The following is a 19,545-nucleotide window of genomic DNA, read 5'->3' as shown; positions in this document are numbered from 1 at the left end:
GTTCCATTTAGTTTTATTTCGAGTTGCCCCTTATAGCATGTATGTTCTATGGCAGTAAAACACCGGATCTGAGCTACGTACTAGTTTTTAATTTCTCTCCCTCTTAGCCTGAGTTACTATGGCCATTTAAAGTTTCCCCTTTGTTTCACCGATTTTTAGTTTTGACTCCTGCAATTGCCAGTCTATTCAATCATTGGCTAAACATTCCCACACATCACCAATTTGTGATGCAGCTTATACAACAACTTTTGAACTGCAGACTTCTTCTGTTCCAGAGCATTCCTTACTGGGTTTGGAATGCTTTCAGTCATTCCTTGAGGTATTTCTCAGTGAGAAATGTTTCCATGTAGTTTTTGTTCAGGTTTGCTGTCCAAAGGAATCAGCAATATATTTTTCACTTGAAGTCTTTGAGGTTGTCAGTGGGACAGGTGTTGCTGAATGCAATCTTCATCCCATGCTGATCACCATGTTGTGTACTGCCATGCACATTATTATAGCATCTGGGTTACTTAGGTGCTTACATTTTATAATGCATATGTGGGTAGTTATCTTCTTGTCTAATGAGAAGAGTCTTGTTGAGTAAATAAGATGTAGTTTATTGCATCATTGCAAATACTAAGAAGTTATAATAGGCATTGTGATACCACAAGTACAATTAGGAGAACCTGGCTTTAGGTATGTCTCCCACAAATTCCGATCCTACTCCCCACCAAGTCTTCAGGACATTATTACATTGGGTGGTGCTTACTGCACTCAGACTCTTGTATAACAAGCACCTCAGATACTCCCACAGCAGTGAGACCTTCTGACGAAAATAGGAGTCTGCTACCATTGAACAGTGGCTGAGGAATAGCTTGGGCCACTGGCGTTGTATTTAACTGAAATGTGAATGCTTCTCGAATAGATTACAGAAAAATGGAAAATAGTCATGATTGTGTGACACAAGTCAGCCTGAACGATGTAGTGAACAGAAGATGACAACATAGCACAGAAAACGTTTCAAGTCAGGTACAGTTCTGTCTGTGTACTGAGCCAAAAGATATGGGCCTCATTATTATTAAAGCATGCAAGACTTACCTTCCCATTTTAAACGTGCAAGAGTTGAATAATCTCTACATTACAGTTGTGTCTCTATTTGCTTCAAACTTCAAGAGGTGTTCAAATCATAGCTCACCTTAACAAAACAAAAACGTATCAAGTTTGCAAAGTCCTTTTTGTGGTCGGAAGAGTAGAAAGCAGACACTGGAATTGTGGCCAAGCCCTGTGAATAGAAGTAACAGCAAAGAGTTAGAAGTTTTTTGTGTCAATTAACTTAGTAATTCACTACCTACACCCATCCTCCAATCCAAATCTCCTCATGCTTTACTTTCCATAATGAAGTGTTCTTGACGTGAGCAGTTCTGTTGTTTGATGTGGATATAAAGATTAACTTTATGCATCAATTAAATGATATTCCTGTGCCTTATTTGGCAAGTGATTGTGGAAAATCCAATGGAAGTTTGACATATACCTGTGTAGGGTGATTACACACAGAAGATGCACCAATAATGGTGCCCAGAGTAAAAGATAAAGAGAGTGCTGATGGTAGATCATAGAACAGTACAGCACAATCGGCTCACCATGTTGTGCTGAGCATTTATTTTAATCTGAGATCAACCTAACCTACACACCCCTCAATTTACTGCCATCCATGTGCTTGTCCAGCAGTCACTTAAATGTCCCTAATATCTCTGACTCTACACAGAGAATGATGGGTGCATGGAATGCATTGCCAGTGGTGATAGTAAAGAACCTACCTCTGACACCTCCCCTATACCTTCCTCAAATCACCTTAAAATTATGACCCCTCATAACAGTAATTCCTGCTTTGGGGAAAGATCTTTGGCGATCTACTCTATCTATGCCTCTCATTACCATGTACACCTCTATCACGTCACCTCTCTTCCTTCTTCGAGTGTGTAAAGCCCAAGCTCACTCAACCTCTCTTCATAAGACAAGCCCTCCAATCCAGGCAGCAACCTGGTAACTCTCCTCTGCCCCCTCTCTAAAGCATCTACAGCCTTCCTATAATGAGGTGACCAGAACTGGACACAATATTCCAAGTGTGGTCTAACCAAGATTTTATGAAGCTGCAACAAAACATTGCTCTTAAACTCAATCCCCCGCTAATGAAAGCCAAAACACCATACGCTTTCTTAACAATCCCTCTCAACTTGGGTGGCAATTTTGAGGGACTGATGTACGTGGACACCAAGATTCCACTGTTTCTCCACACTGCCAAAAATCTTGTCTTTAAACCTGTATTCAAGCATTCAAATTCGACCTTCCAAAATGAATGATTTTGCATTTATCAGGTTGAACTCTATTTGCCACTTCTCAGCTCAGGTCTGCATCCTGTCGGTATCCTGTTGTAGCCTGGAGCAGCCCTCGACACTATTTACAACACCATTGGTCTTTGTGTCATCGGCAAACTTACTAACCTACCCTTTCATTTCTTCATCCAAGTCATTTATCAAAGCTACAAAGAGCAGAGGCCCAAAAACAGATCCCTGCAGGACACCACTGGTCACTCACCTCCAGGCAGAATACTTTCCATCCATTACCACTCACTGTCTTGTTTCAACCAGCTAATTCCATATCCAGCGAGGCAGATTTCCCTGTATCTCATACCTCCTATTTTTCTGAATGAACCTACCGTGGGGAACCTTATCAAATGCCTTACTGAAATCCATATACACCACATCCACTGCTTGACCTTCGTCAACTTGTCTTGTCATGTCCTCAAAGAACGTTATAGGCTTGTGAGGCAGGACCTGCCCCTCACAAAGCCATGCTGACTATCTTTAATCAAACTACATTATTCCAAATTGTCGTAAATACTATCGCTAAGAATGCTTTCCAGTACCTTGCTTACCACAGATATAAGATTGACTACTCTGTAATTCCTATGGATTTCTTTGTTCCTTTTCTTGAACAGAGGAACAACATTCGCCTCCCTCCAATAAGGGGTACTACTCCCTTGGAGAGTGAGGATGCAAAGATTATTACCAGAGGCACAGCAATCTCATTCCTTGCTTCCTTTAGTAACTTTGGATGTATCTGGTCTGGTCCTGGAGACTTATCCATCTTGATGCTTGACAGAATTTCCAGTACATCCACTTCCTTAACATCAATCTGTTCAAGGCTATTAACCTGGTCCATGGTGTTCTTACTATCAACAAAGGTCCCTCTTTCTAGTGAATACTAAAGCAAAACAAAAACTCATTTAGGGCCTCCCCATCTCTTCAGACTCCAGGCAAAAGTTACCTCCACTATCCCTGATCGGCCCTACCCTCTCTCTGATAATTTTCTTATTCCTCAGAAAGGCATAGAACTCTTTTGGGTTTTCCCTAATCCTTTGTGCCCAGGCTTTGTTGTGCCTCCTCCTAGCTCTCCTCAGTCTATCTTTGGTTTATTTTGTAGCTATTCTGTAATCCTCTAAAGCTGTGCAAAATCCTCACTTCCTCAACCTTAAGTAAGCTTCCTTCTTCCTCTTGACGAGAAGCTCCTATTCTCTTGTCATCCAAGGCTCCTTCAGCTTACCATTCCTTGCCTGTTTTAGTGGGACAAAGTTATCCAACACTCTCAACAAGTACTCCTTAAACAGCCTCCACATTTCTGTTGTGCGTTTCCCGTAGAACTCCACAGCTCCTGTTTAAGAGCAGTATAATATCCCCTCTCTCCCTGAGATACTTTCCCATCCCTATCCATGGCTATGGTAAGGATGAGGCAGTTGTGATCACTGTGACCGAAATGCTCTCCTACAAACAGGAGAGGAGAAATAGGTGTACAGAGGAACCTCGATTATCCGAATACCATTTATCCAAAAATCGGATTATCCGAAGGAGATCTCGAGGTCCCAATAGAAACATTATATAAAAGACGTCTTTCCAACAGTGATAGTGTCTTTTGTTGACAGTGGCTAAACAGTCACTGTCTCCAAATGACCGGCCTCCTGCCCTCTCTCTCTCCTCACACTTTCCCTGGAGTTCTACAGAGGGGTATACCCTAAACTCCCCTGTCTCCACATAATGTCTCCAACATTGTCCTGTACAGGGCAAACGTGGAACCTGTCAAAAAGTTGCGTGTGTGGCTGTGTGTACACGTGCTATTTGGAGACTTATCCCACAAAGGCAGCAGTAGCAGCAGCACTAGCAATCTTGTTGGTGTCCAGTCTGGCTGCCCTGGAGAGGGGGCAGGGTTGGAAAGGGTTTGGGGGCTGGCAGTGGGCGGGGCCTCGCATGCTGTGTGCTACTGCAGTCTCCTGAATGGGGAAACGACTTTAAAAACTCCGAGCCCCAGAGGAAAGATATTTAATTGAATAACCGAATAATCGATTATCCAAATGAAGTAGTGCCCATCCATCTCATTCACATAATCGAGGTTCCCCTGTGGATGGTAAATATGGAACTCAGAAAATAGGTCAGGTCTACTGACAGTTAATCCACGTTAAGGGAAAGCTTTAAAGAATAGGTCTAAGACTGAAAGTGTTCATGCTCTGAGGTTGTTGAATTCAAAGCTGAATTCTGAAGATTGTAAAGTGCCTAAGTAGATGAACATGCTGTGCCTCTAGGTTGTGCTGGGCTTTGCTGGGCAGCAGACCTAGAGTGGTACTGTTAGCATGTCAGCAAGATGGTTCAATGAAATATCAAACAGCTGGAAGGCTGAGTGACAGCATTTCTGGGCACTTTCACTGTATGTTCTAGTTGTTCCTTTTCCCAGTTTATCAAAAGCATTACATCATTTTCTGGCCTACTTCAGTTCTGAAGATGGGTCATATTGGATTCAAAACACTAAGGCTGTTTCTCATCCTATAGATGCTGCCAGATTGGCTGCATTTCTTCAACATGTTTTATCTTGAATATATGATCTATACTTGGAACTTATCCTTGGGGAGTCCAATTATCATTCTGGTAAATTGACACCGCAATCTCTTGAAAACAAATTCATCCTTCTTAAGATGTGATGCCCAGAACGTGTATGGAATGAGCTGCCACAGAAATTGGAGGAGACTGGTAGAATTGCAACATTTAAAAGGCATTTGGATGGATACATGGATAGGAAGGGTTGGGAGGGATACGGACCAAGTACTAGCAGGTGGGACAAGATTGGGTTGGGATACCTGGTCGGCATGGACAGGTTGGACTGAAGAGTCTGTTCCCATGATGTACATCTCTATGACTCTATATAAGATCCAAATTCAATCAGCCGTTTCAATTATGTTTATACTGTTCATGACATTTTAATAATTTATGTACCTGGAACATATGTTGAGACATCTCTTTCTAGATTTCTAGCATGTAAATATGAACTATTCCAGTATCCTGTATGATGAGTGTACAACATGCTTGGTTATTCGTGTATGAGATAAAGGTTAACCTGGATGGTGCACAAATGTTCGAATATTTGCAAAATCAAAAGACAGATGCGTGAACCGTAGTACACAGAACTTCTAACCACAAATACAAAGCTGCTTCATGCATCGGATAAAGACCATCCCAATAAGTTGTTCATATTCAGAATCATTGAACAAATATAAATTTGGTCAGCTACATTCAACTTTACAAGAGTTAGCCTCACTATTTCATAGTTACCCACCTTATTAGTTATGAGCCACTTCACAAATCTATAATCATGTGGCTCCTCAGTGTCAGTGGAAACCGGCAGATCAACTTCTGATAGGAAAGGTACAAAACAAGAAAGTCAGACACTTCACACAGTGATCCAATCTCAACTCAAATGTACATTAGTAGAGACCAGACATTTCCCATCTCATAAGATGGAGAGAGAAAGCTGAACATCTGATTCAAAGTCGGCTCCATGTGCATCTTCTCAGCCAGGGAGATTTATGACTGCAATAGACAGGTCATCATTTTCCTGGCCACACACAATTCATGGTATTAGGAGAATTATATCTTAAATTAACAAGAAATTTCATTCAAAAGTATAAGGAACAATCAAAATTGAATTGGAAACCTGGCATCTTTGTTTTCTTGTCTCTAGTTAGAGGCCTGTATTTGATGCATGGTCCCTGGAACCATATTACCCTGATTCCATACAGCACACAGGCCAGACATTAAATTGATGGAGAAAATCACAAATTACTATTAGTCTGCTTATACACAGTTGGTTGTGCTTCCCTTTTGATAGCCAATCTGATTACTCACTGACTCCTGTGATGTCCACAATCAAGAAGTAACCACCCTCTGGTACAATTGGCTTTAGCCCCACAGACATGAGGCAGGCAGCAAGCCGGTCACGTTTCAATTGCAGTTCCTGACGCAAACTGGTGAAATAACTGTCTGGTGCTCCTAAGCGTCCAAATTCTTTCATAAATCCTTCTGCTACAGCTTGCTGAGTAGAGACAACGTTTATTATTTAAATAGGCAATTTACTTCAATGACAAATCAGATGCAAAAGCTGCAAATCTACAAAATGTTGAATTTCCACAGAGGGTGGTGGGGGGAGAAAGAGGCAAAGGTGAGAGGATAAGAGGAAGTAACTAGAATCTTTTTGGTCCAAAGATTGGGTCCGAGCTGATACTTCTGTCAGTGGATGATCTAAAGTAATCCATGGTTGAATCAGTAACCTGACATCGCTACCAGGCAAGTCCATAATATTTGATACAGCTACTGGTAAATGATTAGTGTGGCCGATTGTTAAGTCAAGAAATGTACTTTGGTTTGTTCTGAAGGCAGAATGGTTTTGAATTTGATAATGTTTATCATCAACATCATTGCTAGGTAGCAAAGTTAGTTTGTACACACAAAGACAAACAGCATCACTGCCAAATGACGACAGTCAGCTGCTTGTCACAAAGATGGCTCTGCCCACATGTTCACATTAAATGCCTGGGGCATTTAAACAGTCTTGCTACAACAAATGGTCAATATTATTCCAATCTAAAGAAAGTGTATTCTATAGCAAGAAACACCCTCAATATCATTCTCATGCACATATAGTTTCAGCACTTATAAACACCTTTGTGCTGTTTCAGGGAATCTACCATTTTTAAGAATAAAGTTTTAAGGCAGACTTTAGTGAATCTTGCTTTCTCTGCCTGCAGATTCAATAAGTGTTAATGGCCATGGGACAGGGATCAATTTACTGTGGTTTCAGCACTGTTCACACAGATGTGGGGGCTCTGACACCTTGGGTTCAGATTCTACTATAATGCGATGATTGCATTTTCATGCAACCCCATGTTATAGAAAAATCACACTTTAGAAACACTGTTTAAAGTGTTGGCACTGTAATCACGTTATTAGCTAACACATTTTAAAAGTTCATGCTTTAGAAACAGCATCCCGAATTCGTCAAATTTGTGTTTGTGAAACTCGGGTCATAACAGAATGACTTGTATTTGATTAACCACTGCTTTCTTGGTCTTTGCCTGTGGTTTTTCCACCTTCCCTGAGTGTATTGCTTTTCTTTATTGTTGCTGCTGCCGTCTTAGCAGTCATCACTTTCATAATCTCTTTCAGCATTTCCCATGCATTTGCCAAGGCTTACTGACGCAACAGGGTTTGGTCATGGCTGACTGATATAATGGAGGGCTTATGAATATGTACACACCAGCGGCTATTATTGGCATTAGGAATACATATTCTGTTTAAATTCAATTCAGCCATGGCTCAAGGAAATCACAAAAAGCCAGAACTATGGCAATGTATCATTGATGCTATACTAATTGGAGAGAAGAGCGAATTTTCAATGTGAAGCTTTTGCGTACTGTCGGGAAAATACATGGCAGGCTCAACAAACTGTTCTTCATCTCACTGGGTACAAAACCAACTTTATGTGCCATTGTACTAAGCAATGCTGTGAAAAGCAATCCTTTTGGTATTTCTCACCTGTGCTGGAGTGGCACAATGATAGTTTGAGTTCTGATGGACAGTCTGCAAATGCCTTATGATGTCCTTGGGTCCAATTGCCCAGCCAACCTATAATAAGCAGTTAGATTGAAAATCACAAAAGCTTGTACCAGAAAATAGTCAGGATTTTGAATTTTGTATTTAAAATGAAGTGCAAACTAAACAGATTAATTCTTGCATGGGAATTTTTCTATTATAATCAGTGCATTTAACCCCTAAAACATACAACCACAAATTAACACAAAACCTTAAGCTTAACTGCTATGCTGAAGAATAGTCATACAGAACTTGAAAACATTTCTCTCTCCACAGATGCAGCCTAATCTGGTGAGTTTCTTGAGCTGCTCCACTTTTGTTGATAGCTTAACCTCTGGGATCAGCTGTAACGCACTGAGAAAACGAGTTATTATCTGGGTATAATGTCACAACAACTGTCAAAGTGCCAGACGTTGAAGTTAACTTTGCATTAACTTATGTCTGTGGTTTCCAATGACAGTGGATGGCACTGAATGACATGCTTCGATGTCTTAGGAGTTAGGATCAATTTCATCATTCCATCACATTCCAGCTGGTCCCAAATCCTGTTGCAGTTCCAGCTCAACAGATAAGGTTTAAATCAGTTTGGTTATTGTAACCAAAAGCATTAGAAGAGTTTTCAGTTGGTCATAAATTCCAAACCAAACTGCAAAAGAACCTCGATTCTCTGAATATTGGACTATCTGAAGGAGATCTCGAAGTCCCGATAGAAACATTACATCAAAGGGCTGTTTCAACACTGAGCATGCCTTTTGTTTACAATTATTAAAAACTGAACTCTGCTTACTGAAATGCTGCTAAGAACAGTCCTGGCAACGAATGGGAGCCCAGGCACCGTCTCCAAATGACTGACCTCCTGCCACCTCGCTCCCCACACTTTCCCTGGAGCTCTACACAGGGGTGTAGAGCTTTCCCCTCCACTTTCCCTGGAGCTCTACACCCCCTTCCCCATGTAATCTCTCCAACATTGCCCTGTACAGGGCATAGTGGGAACCTGACAAAATGTTGCAGTATAAAGTTTGTGTAGGTTTGTGCGTGCATGTGTGTGCTATTTAGAGACTCACCCCCCAAAGGCAGAACCAGTCTTACTGTTGGTGTCCAGTCCCACAGGGGCGCGGAGCAGAGTGTGGGTTGGGGCCAATTTGGGGGGGGGGGGGGTGTTGTACGGGGGTCGGACATGGGCTGAGTTGGGTGGGTTTGGGGGCAGACAGGGGATGGGTTTAGATGGGGCTTGGGGGGGCAGGCAGGGGTGGACAGGGGCCTGGAGTGGACAGGATTTGGTGGGTAGAAGAGGGTGGAGTGCATGGGATTTGGGGTAGGATGGGGGGGCATGGGGGCAGAGGTGGTCTGGGGGGGGGGGGGGGGGGGGGGTACAGGATCTCGCGCGTGGTGTGCTACTGCCTAGTCTCCTGAACAGGGAGTGGACTTAGCAAATGCTCACTGTGTCAGCCCTATTGAACTGATGAGGGGGGTGGGGGCTTCAGGAATGCTGCACGCCTCTTACACACAAGTATGTGCCTGCTCAGGAACAAAATCCTGAGACAGAGAGAGGGAGCAAGGCATGCAGAGCGAGGAAAAAGGAAACTTTGGAAAACTCAGAGCCCCAGAGGAGAGGCATTGAATCAATTAACCGAATAATCAATTACCCGAACGAAATAGTGCCCGTCCATCTCGTTCAGGGAATCCAAGTTGCAGTGTAGTTACTCAGAGCTTTACCTATAGAGCTATACCTGATATTCCTTGCAGAATTCACTATGCTAATTTAAAGATTCAAGATTTTATTTATTGTCAGCAGACGGTCCACTATTATGTCCATAAGACCATAAGACATAAGAGTGGAAGTAAGGTCATTTGGCCCATCGAGTCCACTCCGCCATTCAATCATGGTTGATGCGCATTTCAACTCCACTTACCAGCATTCTCCCTGTAGCCCTTAATCCCTGTGACATCAAGAATTTACATTCCAATACAATTGAAATTTTCTGACAATTTTCTCCACTCACCTTCCATCCTGTTGCACTAAAGGTTTTACCTGCACTTCCAACAGTGATTGTACGCTCCCACATCCCTGGCAGGCTAGCTAGGAATAGGAAAACATGAACAGTAATTCATTAGTGGGGGGTGCACGTGAGATGGGGAGTGGAAGAAAACACTACAGGGATAACTTTTGAAAGTCTCCACACACTGATGCAGCACATGATTAGAAGGGTATGTAGAAGTGCAGCTATAGCTATAAGTGCATAGCTCTAATTTCCCAAATCATGGCTGCTCACGAGGGTTCCATGCCCAAAGTTAAAACTCAAGCCAAGAAAATCTAATGTTATATCTGTTACTATTCATCTATAAAACTAATAATTGATTGAACTAGTCAGTTCTTCGATAACGCGATGATTGCTTTCTTGTGCAACTCCATATTATAGAAAAATCAGGCTTCAGAAATAGCACTTGAAGTGTTGGCATTATAATCATGTTACAGTCAACACACACTTTAAAAGTCTGCGCGGTAGAAACAGCGCCCCCCAATTCATCAAACAAGTTACAACAAATTCACATTGAAAACACACGTTATAACAGAATGACACGTACTATATAAATTAGCATTTTTTGAAACTACATAAACCATTTCTCCCCTAAGTCCACACACTTTCTCCAAATAAAAGGTGTCACTAAGGGGTACACACATTGGTTCTGGCTCCTTTTTGTCAATCACGTGAAACATTCCTTGTCTTGGACCTATTCAGATCCACTTCCTCGCTTCTTTTCGTGGTACATTAATGATGAATTTTCTTTTCTTGCCGTGAACTGTAAATTTTCATTAACTATGTATTCAATTGCCATTTGTTTCTAACCTTCAGGTAGGTGGTCCATCTCTAACCTTCAGGTAGGTGGTCCATCTCTAACTCTTCCTGCATTTCTCTGACTCAATTTCTCAGGATAGTTAATGCCCATAAACGTATAAGCCCATAAACGTTAAATCTTCCTAAAGTACTTTTCCAAATATCCTGTTTCTTCTCAGGTTTCAATTCCAACCTCCCAACTTCTGTGTTGTATCACATCTGGTCGTAAGATGCATATTCCATTGTGCTTGTGATAGATCTCCTTTTCTTCTCAAGAAAGGACTCCCATCCCAGAAAATCCCGGTGACTGTGGGTGATAGGAGTCTTGACTGGGTCCATCTCATATACTGCACTTCTGCTCTCACCTCTTCCCCTCCCTCCCTGAACACAGATAGTTCCTCTTGCCCTCCCCTTCTATCCATAAGACATAGGAACAGTCAATCAAGCTTGCTCTGCCATTCAATGAGATCATTGCTGATCTGATTATCCTTAATCCCACTTTCCTGCCTTCTCCCCAATAACCCTTCATTCCCTTACGAAGTAAAAAGCTATCTACCTCAGCTTTGAACATACTTAATGACCCAAGCTATATAGCATTCAGCAGTAAAGAATGCCATGAATTCAGTACAATCGGAGAGAAGAAATTCCTCTTCATTTCACCCCATCAACCCCCCCCAGATTCAACAAATTATACTCTTCCATTTCCATTATCTCCAGTAATATGCCTCCAACCACATCTCATCCTCTCCTTCCCTTTCATCGTTCCAAAGGGACCATTCCCTCTAAGAAAACCTGGTCCATGTCTCAGTCATTCCAACAGGGTTTCTCACAGTATCTTTCCAAGTCAGATAGAAATGCAATACCTTCATTTTCATCTTGTGTCTCCTCACCACCCAAGACCGCAAACACTTCTTCCATGTAAAACACAAGTTTGTGGACTTCTTAAAAATTTAGTCTACTGTATTTGGTCCTCACAATTTGATCTACGTTACATCGAGGAAATTAAATGCAAATTAAGTGACTGTTTCTCAGGTCATCTCAGATCAGTCCCTGAGTGTAGCCTTGAGTTTCAGGCCATCTAACATTTTAATTCGCTAACTTGATTTGTTGCTAAAATCAAGATCTCTCATCCGAGAATTATTTGGGTTCATATGTTTGACTAAGAACATACAGATGACACTTTCTTACCAATTCGCACATGCTTGTTTGCATCATATACCAGCCACTCATACACCTCGTCACTAATGCACAACACATTGTGCTTCACACACAGGTCTGCAATCATCTGCAACTCTTCACGGTTGAAAACCTAAGTTGTGGTAAAATAAAACGAAATTGTTAAGTAATATGTTTGAAGTTGATGGAAACCAACCTAAACTTCCTTCTTTCTTTGTGCTACATCCTGCTAGACTAATTTTTCTTTCATCTTTCTTGTGGCTTCCTTTTCCAGTTAGGTCACAGAAATGACTCCATTCCTGTCTGCTAATTAGAGAGGAATGTCAGTCACAAGCCAGAATATTTGTGTTTCCACTTTCTGGACTAAAGTAGACAGGATTGTTCAGCCATCCACAAACAATAGATGTCTTATCAAACGCAATCTGCAGCCTTCAGTTTCATTCTGGATTTGTTTTTGAGTATTGTATTTTGTGACAATGACAAACAAAATGAATTCACAAAGTCACTGACTATTAAAAATACTTTGCATTTGTGATATATCTCAACAACTGCAAGAACATCCCAAAGCACTTACCATAAAATAATGCATTAATTCTTGTTGAAATGCATTGTGTTTGTCCAATTTAAAGATTCTGTTCCACTTAGCTCACCATTGTGGTCATGAATTGTAGACAGATTCAAAAGGCAGTAGTCTAAAAGTTGTTATGTTTAATCAGTTTTGTAAGAATTGTAGGTAGATTGTAAACAGTTAACCTGCTTAAAGGATCATTTCAGATCGGTATTTCATGCAGATGGCTTTGTGAATGGGATGGGAATTTTGATAAAGAAATCCAGAATTCTGGGAGGAGCAGGTAGTGCAATGCAGCAAAGAGAAACAGATAAGCATAGTAAGCTGGCAGGAGCAAGCAGAGTTGCAAAGGTACTTACCTTTTCTATAGAGCAGGCCTCTTAGCTGTCAGGCTACTGGGAATTAGAATCATAAAACTTTGCAGCACAAAATGAAGTTATTCATCTTACATATCTGTTCTCTTTGAAAAAGCTGTCCAGTTTAGGCCACATTTCATAACACTGGAAATTCATCCTCTTAAATATATGTGTTAGGACTTCCCTTCATCTCATCTGCTCGAAGAATTTATCAATTTTCTCCAATCTCTCGACGTAACCAAAGTCTCTCATCACTGGTATCATCTCGGTAATGTCACCAGTTTGTTTTCCAAGGCCTTGATATTCTTCCTGAACTGTACACACTATACCAGCTGAAGCACAATCTGAAAGATTAGCATTACTACTTTGTTTTTGTATTTACTATCCAACTGATATTGCTAAGGACCATTAGCTTTATGAATAACAAATTCAGCAGTCACACAACATTAGGTTATAGTCCAACAGGTTCATTTGAAATCACAACCTTTCAGAGTGCTCCAAAAGCTTGTGATTTTCAAATAAATCTGTTGGACTATAATGTGGTGTCATGTGACTTTTGACTTTGTCAGGTTCAGTCTGATAACAGCACCACCAAATCAGCTGCCACCTTCAAGGATTCATGTATATACACCATTTTGTCTCTCTACTCTTTTTTTAAATATTTAGTCATGGGATGCTGATGTCACTGGCTGGCCAGCATTTCATTGTCCGTTCCTTGCTGCTTTGATAAGATAGTAGTAATGTGCTGCCTTCTTGAACCACTGCAGTTCATATGCTGTAGATTGACTCTCAATGCCCTAATGGAAGGAATTCCAGGATTTTGACCCAATGACACTGAAGGAACAATATTATATTTATAAATCAGTATGATGAGTTTTTGGAGGGAACTTGCAAGTGGTGTTCTCATGTATCTGTTTGCATTTTGGAGGGCAAGGTGGTTGTGGGTTTGGAAGGTGTCGTCTGAGGACTTTTAGTGAATTGCTGCAGTGCATCTTGTAGATAGCATATACTGTTGCTACTGTCGGTGATGGAGGGAGTAGAAGCTTGAAGATATGATATCAATCAAGCGGACTACTTTGTCTTGGATTGTGTCAAGGTTCTTGAGTGTTGTTGGAGCTGCACTCATCCAGACAAGTGGGGAGCATTCCATTACACTCCAGCGTTGTGTTTTGTAGATAGTTGACAGATTTTGCAGAGTCAGGCAATGAGGTTAGCAATCCTAGCTTCTGACCTCCTCTTATAGCCACTGTGTTTATGTGGCAAGTCCAGTTTCTTGTCCCCAAGGATGTTGATAGTGGGGGATTTAGGGATGGTAACACTCCTGAATGTAAAGGGGTAGTAATTAGATTGTCTCTTATTGGAGATGGTTATTACCTGGCATTTGTGTGGCACAAATGTTACTTGCTGCTTATCAGCTCAAGCTGCATTTTGCCAGGATCTTACCGTATTTGACATGGACTGCCCACTTCTGACCTTATGATGGAGGGAAGACTGGTGAAGCAGCTGAGGCTGGTTGGGCCTCGGACACTAGCCTGTCCTGAGAGGTGCCCTGAAGCTGAGATGACTGACGTCCAACAACCACCACCATCTTTCTATCTGCCAAGTATGACTCCAACTAGTGAGAGTTTGCTTTCTGACATTGATTCCAATTTTGCTTGAACTCCTTGATGCCACACTCGGTCGAAAGTGGCCTTAATGTCGAGGGCTGTCACTCTCACTTCACCTCTGGTATTAAGCTCTTTTGTCCATGTTTGAATCAAGGCTGTAATGAGGTGAGCAATTGAGTGACCCTGGCGGAACCCAAAATGAGTGTCACTGAGCAGGTGCTGCTTGACAGCACTGTTGCTGACACCTTCCATCACTTTACTGATAATCAAGAATAGACTGATGGGGCGGTAATTGGTCGGGTTGGATTTGTCCTACTTTTCGTGTACAGGATGTACTTGGGCAATTTTTCACATTGTTGAGTAGAATCCAATGTTGTAACTTTACTTGCAATTCTGTCCCCTCAATATAGTACATTTGTGTTATACTGCCTCTGCATGTTGCTGCTCTTACAGTTTATCACTTCATATTTAACCTCTTTAAATCCTCTTCTGTCAGTGTCTGCTCCTTTCAACCATTTGTCTTCTTGAAGTCTGCTGCTACGTGGCTAAATTTGTATCAGTTATTTTCAAAATTGTACGTCACGTGCCTCAGGCCACATCATCTTCATATAACAAGCAAAGCAAAAGTCCTAATAACCCTAATCATGGAGAACCCCACCCATAGTTTTCTCCAGAGAGATAATTGGATAGCATTGTTTTCTTCACCTTTCTTGAGTACAATTGCTGTAGATGTTCAGGTGATTAAGCCAGGCAACTGTGTCAGAAGTTGCTATGATTCCTTCTTTGTATTTTTGAATCAGAGACTGAGCATACCCACTGAGCTATCATGCATTTCATAATCTATCCTGGGTGACTGCAATGATGCAGCCTGCAGAACTTATAATTTTCTATCAAGTATCCGCACATCAGCAATAGTTTGCAGAAAATGCAGTTTTTGGTTGCTCATTGGCTTCAGGGAAAATCAAAGTCAAGGAAACAATGTAAAAAATGTCATTCAAATGTTCTCATAATACCTGTAGGTGGTGCTGTGACTGCTGCACTAAATCCCAGCCGCTAACAAGATATTAATACTGAGAGTTTATGATTTGGGTTTTCCTTTGAAAAAAAGTCATTTAGTTAAATCCACTAAACAGAATACAGGGGAGATTTAAGTGAAATAACTCCACAGAAGACCCTGTCCCTTCACCATTCCACCCTTTATTTACATGTGCATTGTACTTGACACTGATCCAGCTTCCTCAGAGACAGCTCTCAGAGTGAACAGGATGTTAATACTCCTGTTTAATCTGTTAGCTAGGGCTCCTTGATTGAACTAGGTTAACAGCCCAAACAGAGAACTCCTATTCTATGAGATCCACTTGGCTGACCTCATTACAATCACAACATTCCTCCCCTTCTAAATCCAGGAAGGTAGTCCTGTTCTTTGTCACGTAGCCTCTCCTGTGGCTTTTTTACACTGAGTCCAGTTCCTCGGACTGAGCCTCAGATTCAGGTGGTGTGTACTGGATTGTAGCCCACCTCTTGTGCCTAGAGTGTCATGGTAGAAATTCTTCTTCTTCTTCAGGCGGTAAAGGCATTGAGGCTACAACATGTGCTATGTCCAACTTAAATCTCTGAGGTTTCTTTGATGCTAGATGGAGGGGGAGAACCCACGGTTCCTGAGAGCCTTTTCTGCTGTTTGGAGTGGCCAGGTATGTTTTGCTCTGCCCCATTTGCAAGGTTGCAGCTTTCATGTGGTACACATGCTCGTTCAGGACCGCCTCACCTACCTAGAGACAATATGTTATGGGATCGGACCTTTGCCTGTCACCCATGCAGGGCCATTTCCATGGTTTCAGCACCAAACTTTGTCCCCTGGAATAAACTGTCTCTCTCGCTTGTGTCCAGCATTGGTGATCCTGATGCCATTTCATCCACTCTCCCATCTCCAAAGTTTGGTATCGAGTGAAGCTGTAGGTTGTTTCTTTAAGCCTGCCTTCAAAATTTGGAGACAGATGATGGGTAGTATGGAGCTGTCCTTATATGCTGACTGCCACTTGACTTTAGGAAACATTTGAATTCCCTGTTGGCAAATGATGGCCTGTTGTCTGTGACCAACATTTTCCTCGTGTTTGACAAATGAAGCATGTCCAACCACTTTGAGTGGGGGCCCACAATGACTACAAACGTTGAGCCCATAAAAGGGTCAGCACAGTTGACCTGTAACCAAGTCCAGGATTCACCTGGCCATTCCCAAGAATGTGGGCGAGCTGTTGGTGGTAATTTTTGTTCGTGTTGGCACTCTAGGCACAGCCTCACCAAATGGCTGTGTCTCAAATCCTGGCTATCAAACATAACTTCATACCAACATCTTCATTTTAGGCACTACTGCTTAACCTTGGAGGAGTTCAGCCAGTATCTGGCAATGACCTTTGTTCAGGACAATTACTCTTGGTCCCCACAATAAAATGCTCTCCTTGACAGTGATCTAGTCTTGCTGGATCTAGAAAGGTTTCACTTCTTGTTGTGATGGCCCCTTTTGTTTTTTCTATCACCATCAGCTGTTTCAGTTTTGCTTGGACCAGATCACTTTCTGTCCACAGTCTGATATTGTCAGTAGTGACCAGGTGTCCAGAAAGTTTAAAACCAGAATGGACTCTTCCAGTGCTGGCAGCGTAGGTGGTGTATCCGTCAGCAGGAGATAGCTCAAGGCCTTCGCATTTCCTACTTGGTCTCCTGCATGGTGTTCCAACTTGCAATTGTATGCATTTAGAATGAGAACCCACCACTGAATTCAACCAAAATTATCTTCTTTGAGGAACCCAAGCAGGGAACTGTGGTTTGTTACTATTACAACTTTATGTATGTAAAAGTACTGGTGGAATTTTCTCAGACCAAAGATGACTGCCAAACCTTCCTTCTCTATCTGGGTGTATTTGCGTTTAGCATGAGCCAAACGTCTGGGAAGCATATGCTACTGAGGGTTCCTCTCCATTGGGTTGTTAGCCAACACTACCCCGATATCGTATGGAGAGGTATCACATGTCAGCACCAGATCTCACATGGGATCAGAGTGTACCAATACCTCAGATGATGGTATTTGCTTCGTCACTTCGTGACTATGAGACCATTTCCAAGTCTGATCCTTTTTCAATAGCAGATCTAAGGGTGATAGGAAGGAGGCTAGGTTATGTATGAATTTTGTGTAATAATTTACCAATCCAGGGAAAGACCCAAATTCCGGTAGGAGCCGGGGCCCCTTTGATTACCCTCACATTATCTTCCAATGGGTGTAACCCAGTCCTGTCAACTCTGTAGCCCAAGTAGATCACTTTGGGTGCCTGGAACACACATTTTTCCCTTCAAAGGCATACAACTGCCTGGGAGAAACGTTTAAGGTCTATGTCCAAGTTCTCTATGTGCTCTTTATTGGTTTTCCCGGTTATTAGCACATCACCCAGATACATTGCAAACCGGGGTATACCTTGTATAAATGTTCTCCACTGTCCACCAAAGTGATACCACAAATGGCTAGTATATTGGTTCAAATCATTGTGGGTATTAATTATAATATACTTCTGATAATCCTCATCTAACTTCGACTGCAGGTAGGCAGGGATCATGTTCAGTTTTATGAGGAACAGCCATCCCCGCCAACTTTGCACCTAAGTGCTCAATGCAAGGGATTGGGAACTTACCCATCTGCAAGAAGCAGTTTGCCATTTGTTTAAAATCCCAACTAAGGTGAATAGACCTGTCTGACTTCATAATCAACCAGTGTTGCCCTTTACACAACCGTGTGAGTTTGATGGTTACTTTGCTTTCCAGCCTTCTTTCTACCTGTACTTTTGTACGTAAGGCCTTGCAGAATCATGGTGTTGCTTCCTGGTCAACATGCAAAGTGGCCTTGGCTCCATCATAAGTCCCTAGACCTTCCTGAAAAGCTTCCAGGCATTAATTAGGACTTCACTCAAGCAGCCATTTTCAAATAGAAAAATGTTCAGCCAACCTACGTGAATCTTTCTAAACCAGTTTCACTCCACTAGGTTTGGACCCGAGCCTTTTACTACAATCAGTGGTAAATAAACTAGCCGAGCCCGGAATGAAAGTTGTACTCTTATTCTGTAAAGTTTCCCTGATATAGGTTCTCAGTCTAGCTGAGGTCTTACGCAAATTTAACATTTGGAGTCCACAGTGAATTTTTTGAAAGACTGGTTCTGCAATCACTGTGGACAATTGTGCTGGTATCGACCTCCATTAGGATCGAGTGACTACTTGACCAGACATTTTTTTTGATTTGTTCTAATTTGGATGTTGCTATGCAATTTAAGGGTTCCAAATCAAATGCAGGTGGGCTTTCCTGGGTGTGCGCTCTCCTGGACTCTACGAGTTCTCTTACTCAATTCAGCCCTATTGGACCTCTTTTGCATACCGACAGCAACTACAACGACTTTTAATGCTTTCAAGAACAAAAGGGTCAATAAAAGGGAGATAAATTTAGGATGAAAACAGAAATTGCTGGAAAAACACAGAACAGCTACATTGAGACACTGCAAAGGACATTGGCTTCTACATGTGTACTATATACCCATTCAACAGAATTTGCAGACCAAAAATGTCTTCCTCAGTTACCCAAATGGCACCACTTTAGGAGATTGCACTTCCCATGCAGGCGATGGGGAAGATATGTCAATTGTTTTTTTTAAAACCCACATCCAGTAGAAAAATAACGATATCATAAGTGGAATATCTTTGCAACCAGACCCTTCCAAGCAATGTCAGGAAAAATGTGCATGTTTCTTAAGCAACAACCTAATCTCTCCTCCTCCCTGCTTTATTACCTTCTCTGGCCTTCCTTGGTCAAGTCATTAATCAACTTTTAACCTGGCTCAACCCAAAATGAGCCATCAATATTGCCGATGTGCAATTCTACAGGAGAACATCTGAATTGTAAAAATCAATTTTATGTTTAAAGACTATGCCATTTAACAGAACATTATCAACAAATAAATCAAATTTTCTGATTCAACACTTTTGTCAACTAGCCACAAATAGATGTCTAACTCTGACATT

At 41.7% G+C, this 19,545-nt stretch overlaps 1 protein-coding gene across 3 annotated transcripts in view; it reads right to left on the bottom strand.

Annotated features, from left to right (window-relative positions):
• Positions 1-19,545, bottom strand: part of LOC132825887 (kynurenine--oxoglutarate transaminase 1-like) — a 47,469-nt gene that overhangs the window by 11,794 nt on the left and 16,130 nt on the right. For all 3 annotated transcript variants that reach the window (XM_060841488.1, XM_060841487.1, XM_060841489.1), the window contains exons 8-13: positions 11,975-12,095; positions 9,953-10,029; positions 7,893-7,982; positions 6,207-6,393; positions 5,638-5,714; positions 1,175-1,261 (exon numbers count right to left, since the gene is read on the bottom strand). In XM_060841488.1, coding sequence (XP_060697471.1) covers positions 1,175-1,261; positions 5,638-5,714; positions 6,207-6,393; positions 7,893-7,982; positions 9,953-10,029; positions 11,975-12,095 — 639 coding nt within the window. The remainder of the gene's footprint in view (positions 1-1,174; positions 1,262-5,637; positions 5,715-6,206; positions 6,394-7,892; positions 7,983-9,952; positions 10,030-11,974; positions 12,096-19,545) is intronic.

Source organism: Hemiscyllium ocellatum, chromosome 21 (genome assembly GCF_020745735.1).
Source record: "Hemiscyllium ocellatum isolate sHemOce1 chromosome 21, sHemOce1.pat.X.cur, whole genome shotgun sequence".
NCBI lineage: Eukaryota > Metazoa > Chordata > Chondrichthyes > Orectolobiformes > Hemiscylliidae > Hemiscyllium > Hemiscyllium ocellatum.
The sequence above is the reverse complement of the archived record's forward strand: the minus strand, read 5'-3'. Positions and strand labels throughout refer to the sequence as shown.